This window comes from Temnothorax curvispinosus, unplaced genomic scaffold (assembly GCF_003070985.1).
Source record: "Temnothorax curvispinosus isolate PA1 unplaced genomic scaffold, ASM307098v1 QBEX01013759.1, whole genome shotgun sequence".
Taxonomy (NCBI): Eukaryota; Metazoa; Arthropoda; class Insecta; order Hymenoptera; family Formicidae; genus Temnothorax; species Temnothorax curvispinosus.
The window spans coordinates 1,329-9,735 of record NW_020223539.1 but is presented as its reverse complement, the minus strand read 5'-3'; the positions used below and the strand labels follow the sequence as shown (position 1 = coordinate 9,735).

At 43.2% G+C, this 8,407-nt stretch overlaps 1 protein-coding gene across 1 annotated transcript; it reads left to right on the top strand.

Annotated features, from left to right (window-relative positions):
* Positions 1 to 352: 352 nt before the first annotated feature.
* Positions 353 to 5,678, top strand: LOC112463950 (the record flags this gene model as incomplete). The annotated part of the gene is made up of 3 exons (XM_025030685.1): positions 353 to 781; positions 881 to 2,681; positions 5,311 to 5,678. Coding segments are annotated over exons 1-3 (2,598 nt in total), but the record flags the coding sequence as incomplete, so codon positions are not given.
* Between the last annotated feature and the right edge of the window lie 2,729 nt (positions 5,679 to 8,407).

Sequence of the window (8,407 nt, the reverse complement as noted above, 5' to 3'; positions counted from 1 at the left end):
TGTGCACTGGTCAGAAGAACGATCGCTGATAAAAAAAAGACATGCTTTGAGGAATTCTGCGCTGGAATCAACCGGTTCACTAGCCTGACTTACGTTTGGAATACCATCAGGATTTTGAAAAACGCTAGGAATAATGTTCAATGGAATACCTAGAGTGTCAAGAACAGAGAGGAGGGAATAAGGAAATCTATCGACAAGCTGGCCCCTCCCTTCGCAAGATCAGAGCCGACGCCTTTCGGCATTGATTACAGGGATGATTCCTTGAGTTCCGTTCCGGAGATCGGAATTGGACAGAGCCATCAAGATGATAAAGAAAAACTCTGCCCCGGGGCTGGATGGAATCGAGTATAGGATGATCAAGGAATTGCCTGACACAGCCCTTGAATGTTTGTTGGTGCTATTTAACTGTATATGGCTCTCGGATTCGCTGCCTGAGGATTGGCTCCATTACCAAGTGGTTTTCATCGACAAGCCTGAAAAAGAGAAGGTTCGTCCGATATCCCTATCGTCTTGTGTCGGCAAGCTGTGTGAACGCATGATAAACGAGCGTCTCATATGGTGGGCGGAAAGTGCACACAAATTTAATCCATCTCAGAACGGTTTCCGCAGGGGAAAGTCGTGCGCTGACAATCTAGTTAAGATTGTGTCGGATATCCGTGCTTCTATATCCTCGGGTGAGTACACACTGGCTGCGTTTCTCGACGTGTCGGGTGCTTACGATAACGTCGAGTTCTGCACTATGATTGAGACTCTTATTGCGCTTGAATGTCCCGCGGGCATGGTCAGATTTATACGTAAATGGCTATACCGGAGACTTGTACGTTTTATTGTTAATTCACAAGAATTCATAGAACGTCTTGTTTATATGGAACTCCCGCAGGGCGCCGTACTCAGTCCTGCTCTGTACTCACTTTACACGGGGAGAGTATGCACTGACTTACCGGAGGGTGTACAATCATGTGAGTTTGCTGACGACATTGGACTTGGACTTTACGTGTGCGGTCCCAACAGACAACGTAATCGGGATCTACTCCAACTGGCGGTGAACTTGGTTGCTGAAAGACTATGCCGTATCGGACTTGACTTAGAACCGCAGAAAACCGTCATTGTGGAATTTAATAAATATGGCCTGTACAATGAGAACCAGAGTATGGTGATTCAGGGATGCGAGGTGTTCTACAGTCGGGAATCGAAGTTTCTGGGTATCTGGATAGATAACGGATTGAAATTTTCCCATCAGATCCAGGAAGTTTGGAGTAAGGTCGACAGAGCGAATGCGGTCATTCAATATTTATGTAGAATCTCTAAAGGCCTAGAAGTTAATACGGCTTTGATGTTGTACAAGAGCTTGGTTTGTTCGATTACAGATTATGGCAGTTTCGTTTATCACCCCAGGGATGCCAACTCAGTTCTCAAGCTAGAAAGGACGCAATATAAAGGCATTAGGACGGCCTTGGGATACCGTAATAGCACTCCGAATAATGTTATCGTGGCGGAGGCAAAGGTCAGACTGTTGACAGATCGTGCGGAGATGCTCGCCAGGAATTATTTATATAAAGCTATGGCTCACAATTTGGACGGTGTATGCGACAGAATCCAGAGGGCTTACGACTCTGAATTGCGGGTGCGCTACCGTCAACCAACATACTTAATGTCCCTTATGTCTAGAGTGTGGAGGAGATGCGCTCCTGTCAGAACACTTATTGGTCCACAGAGAATTCACGAAACGTTTTGGGAAGAATTCGAGGCGCATGATTATGTTCCTGTGGTCGATTTTACTATTGGACTTTTGAGGAAGGGTAACAGTGAATATTCAGATGCTTCTATGATAGAAGACATTATTGAGAAATACCAGCTGAGCAATGAGGCGGAGATTGTATTTACGGACGGATCGCATGGCCCCGACTGGCAAGCTACGGGTGATAGTATCGTTATAGACGGGCAGGATACCGCCTATAAAATCAGTATGTCTAAGGTCTGCTCGTCATATACTGCGGAGATTTTCGCTATTAATGCGGCGCTGAAACTCGTGAAGACATCACGAGAGACAAGAAATAACCACATTGTTATTATGTCAGACTGTAAATCGGCTCTTTCTGCAGTTCAAAACAATCTTATTTCAGTTCACAAAAGCAAATACGCGGTGGAGACTAGATTGCTCATTTACTCACTCGAAAGAGAGCGCAATATGAAGATTGTACTTGTGTGGATTCCCGCCCACGTCGGTATCGCTGGGAATGAGCTGGCCGATGGTCTAGCTAAGGAAGCGGCGCAGGAACCCCCAGATGAGAGCATCGAGGTCCCGACGGGGGATCTTATGGCAATGGCAAGGGAGGAAACTTGGCAGGCTACTCAGGCTTCTATCAAACGAGATTCCGTCTTCAAGGGCAAACTTTATTTTTCAAAGTTCTATGATGAAGAGGCCCGCAAGCCGTGGTTCAGTGGAATTAATGCCGAAAGATACTACGTAACGCTTATTAATAGGATTAGAGCGGATCATTATAATCTGGGATCTTCGCTCTTCAGGAAGAACTATATTGATACGCCACGATGTGAATGCGGATATGAACGTGAGGACTTGATGCATGTTATTCTACGGTGTCACAAGTACGATGATCTTAGGATCAAGTTGGATGAGGATCTTAGAGCCGTGGGTTACCTTGCGGAAATTAATGTCTATAGTATGATTAAGAATAGAAATTGGAACCTGCTTTATTATGTTTTTAAATTCCTTAAAGGAACAGGCAAGATTATATAGCGTGCTTGCACCTGCACTTGTTCCAAAATCCTTATCAGGAACGGTCTACATTGTTTGTGCTAGGTTGTCATTGACAAAAGGCACTTATCCTCCCTCACCCGAGGGAAAATCCAAAACCCCCCGTGATACGGTAATTGCTAGTAAGAAGGCGAAACGGTCTCTTAAACAAAATGAGGTGTGTGATGTCGACTCTAACCGGAACATTTATGTAAATGAACTGCTATCCAGGGCCACGTATGACTTATTGCAGCAGACCAAGCGGATTGCTAAGGAGAAGTCTCATAAGTATGTCTGGACGAGGGGGTGTCGAATATGTGTCAGATCATCTGACGGCGCCCCAGTTACTTATATTGACTCTGACTCAGACCTTGCTAAATTGAATTGATGTGGCCGTGGGCGTAACGCGACTCCCCCTGCTGTTCGTCGCGCTTCAATACAGGGCCTTCGGCTGGCTCAGTTTAATGCAAACTCGCTTCGTGGTCACATTGACTTAGTAAGGTTACATTTCAATACAAATGTTCATCATATTATCTCCGTCTCTGAAACGTGGCTGAATGCTGAAGTCGCTGATGATCTCGTGGCCCTGGATGATTATTTTCTGATTCGACATGATCGTGTAGGCAGAAGAGGCGGTGGAGTTGCCTGCTATGTGCATAACTCACTGAAGGTTGCAGTTATTGCTACTTCTGCAAGAGTTGATGTTGATGCTCCTGAGTATCTCATCTGCGAGATCCGTCTACCTAACAATGAGACTATATTATTTGCATCTGTCTATAGGAGGCCAAAAGGTCTTCTTCTAAATGAATTTACAGAAACACTTCTTAGTGTTTTACACTTATATAAGAACATAATTATTGGAGGAGACTTCAACTGCAACCTTCTTACAAACAACTTTGAGGCTAACTACTTGCGCGAACTTATGTCGAGTATGGCAATGCATATTGTCCAATCGGGAGCTACGCACCACACGGCCTCTACTGACTCGTGGCTTGATGTTTTACCGGTGGTTGACAGCGAAAAAATCTTGTCGTTTACTAGATCTGAGTGTCCGTTTATAGCTGGTCACGACCTAATCGAATTATCACTTACCCTGGGCACAAGCCTGGCGATTGACCGTACCATTGTAAGACGTTGTTATAAATCTATTGATTGTGATGAGTTCCGTGATCATCTTCGCTTTGTAATTGAGAATCCTATGTCCGCTGCGGTTGGTGACAAAGGTGTGAGACTGGATGACCAAACCGGCGTTGGTGAAACTGAGAGGCTCTGTATGAGACTGTCGGGAGCTTTACTTTGAACACTTGATGTGTTTGCCCCTAAGCAAGCATTTGTTATCAGAAGGCCTCCGGTGCGATGGCTTACGGACGAGCTTAAAGCTCGAATTCGTACTCGCAACCAGCTATACAAGCAGGCAAAACGTTCCGGCAATTTACTTGACTATGCCACTTATAGACACTTCAGAAATCAACTTAATTCGGATATCAAACGTGCCAAAAATAAATTTCAACTTAACTCTCTCAAAAATATTACTGACCCTTCCAAACTTTGGAGAGAACTAGCGCGATTAGGTCTTGTAAATTCGACTTTGGTCTCTCCTTTACACTTTTTTGCGCCCAGTCAATTAAACTCTTTTTACGTTTCAGTTTCCAATGCTCAAACACCTTGCTTGTATGCGGACTTTATCTCTGCTGTTTCTTCAGTGACTCGAACATCTCAGAGACCAGAGTTTGTGTTCTCTGCTGTGACACCTGCTATGGTTCTCAAACTTATCTCGGCAGAACCGCTCCATTCTTATGCATCTGGCTCAGATGGAATATCACTCTATATTCTGAGGATTGCTTGGCCTATAATCTCGTCGCATCTCATTGCTTTGTTCAACTGCTCACTGCAAACTTTCTCTTTTCCATCTCAATGGAAGCGTGCGATGATCCGCCCCCATTCAAAGATTCGTATACCATTATCCCCGTCCGATACAAGACCCATAGCCAATCTACCAGAGCTGTCGAAATTACTTGAGAGGATTGTTGCCGCACAAATTACAGAATACTTAATTGAACATGACCTTATAAATCCCAGACAGTCTGCATATCGGCCATGTCATAACACACAGACAGCACTTCTGCGGGTTTGCGACGACATCAAAAGAGGGATTGAAAATGGTCTTATTGTAATTATGATCCTCTTTGATTTTAGTAAGGCGTTTGATACGGTCCCGCATCTCAAGCTGCTAATCAAGTTAAAGGAGATTGGCTTTTCAGATGCTGTCCTTATGTGGACTTTCTCTTTCTTGACTGGCCGCTATCAGTCTGTAGTTGACGATGCTGGGAATCTCTCTGAGTGGCTACATACGTCATCGGGCGTTCCTCAGGGCTCTGTACTCGGGCCACTTTTATTCTCTCTGTACATCAACGATATAGGAGGAGTGTTACAGCATGCACGCCATATGTTATTTGCCGACGACATTCAAGTGTATCTCTCATGTTCTCCTGCCAACATCCGCCATGGATTGGAGTTAATAAATAGAGATGCTATTGCTATCTTTGATTATGCAGAATCTAATGGTCTGAAGCTTAATCCGGCTAAATCGAAGGCAATGATCTATGGTAGTAATGCTTATGTGAGGAATATCGACCTTAGCCTTCTACCTCCCATTATAGTAAACCAGGTTCCCATTCCATTTGTTAGCGAAGTGAGGAACTTAGGGGTGGTTTTTACGCCTACTCTGTCCTGGAAAAAGCACATTTCACACGTATCGCAGAAAGTGCACTATGCGTTATACAGATTGAAATTTAACAGAAACTCTCTTTCCACCGAATTAAGAATTAAGTTAGTAACGACGTTGATTACACTTCACGTGGACTACTGCTGCCTCGTCTACGACGGTTTGAGCCATGAGTTAAATATGAAGTTGCAGAGACTTGTAAATTGCTGTGTACGCTACATCTTTAATCTTAGACGTGATGAACATGTCACGCCCTACAGGCGTCGACTGGGTTGGGTCTCAGTTGAGAATAGGAGACTGTACTTTCTAGGCTGTCAGGTTTATCGTATCTTGTTCTTACAATCTCCTGCCTACCTGAGCGAGCTCTTCACTTCGCCTGACTCATCGCTTAGGAGATCCGACCGCCTTTTCGGTTCGTCTCTGACTTTTAACATACCGTTTTGTAGAACTGCAACGTATTGGAACTCTTTTCGTCCTTCTGCGATACGCTTTTGGCATTCTCTTCCTATCAACATAACATCTGCACCTTCCCTTCCATCCTTCAAAAACCTTCTCCGTTTACATTTATTCGCTGCTGAATCTGGTTAGCGGTTGCTTTGTGGCCTGCCAGTGCAATTTTCGTAGTGCAATAGTATCACTACCTGGTTATACAAATTAGTAGTCGCGTTATACATACATTAGTAGTTATATTAGTTAAGGTTATATTATACGTCTACCGGTGCAATTTTAGTTGTGCAATCGAGTTATATTCGTGTCATCAAAACACTTAGTTACATCTTGTTCATGCTTATTCTTTTCTTTTGTTTAGTTTAGTTTAGTTTAGTTTTAAGCATATTGGATGCGTTACAATGGTTCATTGTAATGCATCCAATATTGTAATGCATATTGTAATGCATTCATAGTTCTTGCGTTTTTACCTATGTATCTATGATTTTGATTTTGCCCTTTAGCAAATGTTCGGGCATAATAAATTTAATCAATCAATCAATCAATCTTTCTCTCTCTCTCTCTCTCTCTCAAGTACTAATAGAGTGGAGACAAAGAATGGATAAGAATGAAAGAATAGGAGTAATGTTTATAGACTTTAAAAGAGCATTTGAAACTATTGACAGGAAAGAATTATTAAAAAAATTGGAAATGTACGGTATAACGGGAACGGCACTAAGATGGTTTGAATCATATCTGGAGGATAGGACTCAACAAGTTAAAATTGGGAATATATTGTCTGGTAAACTTGAAATTAAGACAGGAGTACCACAGGGATCCATATTGGGGCCATTGTTGTTTATTTTATATATTAATGATGTGATTACGGTATATAAGAACAGAAAATGTAGGTTCAGACTCTTTGCTGACGATAAAATGGTATATGTATATGGTGACAATATGGATGTTATAATTCAAACCTCAAATGAAATATTGATTGCATTAACTGAATGGTTAAATAAAAATTCGTTAAAAATTAATGTTAAAAAGACTGTATTTATGGCTATTTATGACCCTAGGAAAATAAGTAAGAGAACCAATTATAATATATACATAGAAAACAAAACAGTCACAGAAGTGCAAGATACTAAATATCTAGGCATAATTATAGATAAACATTTAACTTTCGAGAAGCATGCATGGTACATGGCAAAAAAAGTAGGAAAAAATAGGGTTTTTAGGACGAATAAGGAATGTTGTAAGTAGTTATGTAAAAGTATTGATATATAAAACAATAATCGCACCGCATTACAAATATTGTAGTAGTATAATGTTAAATTTCAATCAGGGCTTGATGCAAATGTTACAAAAAACGCAAAATCGTGCAATGCGAATAATACTAAATGTGAATAGGTATACGGCGAATAAATCTATGTTGGAAGCTGTATGTTTTATGAGTGTAAAACAAAGAATGGAATATAATGTATGTATACTAGTTTATAAGATGAGGAACAATATGGTGCCAGAATATTTATCAAATGAAATAAAAAAAATTAGTGAGAGACATGCATATAACACTAGAAATAATACAAACATAATAGTAGAAAGGACACGAACACTAAAAGCACATAAGAGTCTAACGTATAGCGGGTTTCAAATGTTTAATGATATTCCAGTAAAAATACAGAATACAACGAAAATAAAAAACTTTAAAACAAAGGTAGCAAAGTACATAAAAAAGAGAGACAATAAAAGCAGATAAGTGTGTAAATGGATAGGAAAAGGTATTAATGTTATTGTTTATGTTATGTTGTAACGATGCACCCCGTGCGCTAAGCATCGTTCCCGGCAAACGACCGCCGGATGCCGCCCGACCGACGACCAGTCGGGCGAAGACCAGGGCGCGGTGCGCCCACATTTTAAACGCCTTTCAAAACGCACCGTGTGCGCGGGCCAAGCGCGGCACCGGTGCCTCCCGACGAGCGACGACGGGAGCCGAGCCGCCCCGAGGACGAGCGCGGCGCCGCGCCTCCCCACCACAGCGCGACGATCGGCGCTCCTAGCAAACCCGCCGCGCCGGGCGGGTATATAAACCGCCGTTCCGAGAAAAAGAGACTTTGTCTAGAGATCCGCTTCCAAGACGAAACCTATTCCCGACTCCTAGGGAACACGCCAACGAGGTCCGGTGCTCCGAGCCTCGACTGAGAGCTCTCAGGTGTTCCCGCACTCCCTCAGAACTCACCCCGAAGGCACGGTTACGCGGGGTCGAGCGCGCTCGGCCTCGCAACGAGGGCTCTTGCTGCCGCCGCCCCGGGGCTCCGGAAATCTCCCTACGCTACGCGTTCCCGCACGTCATCGCGATACCGCGACATCCGCGAGCCTCCAGGCATTATACCGCGTCCGCCTCCATGTCATACGTCTAGGTAATATACCGAGCCCGTGTAATACGTCTATGTAACGATACCGCGTTCGTTGTTAAATACCGCGCCGTTATCAAGTGC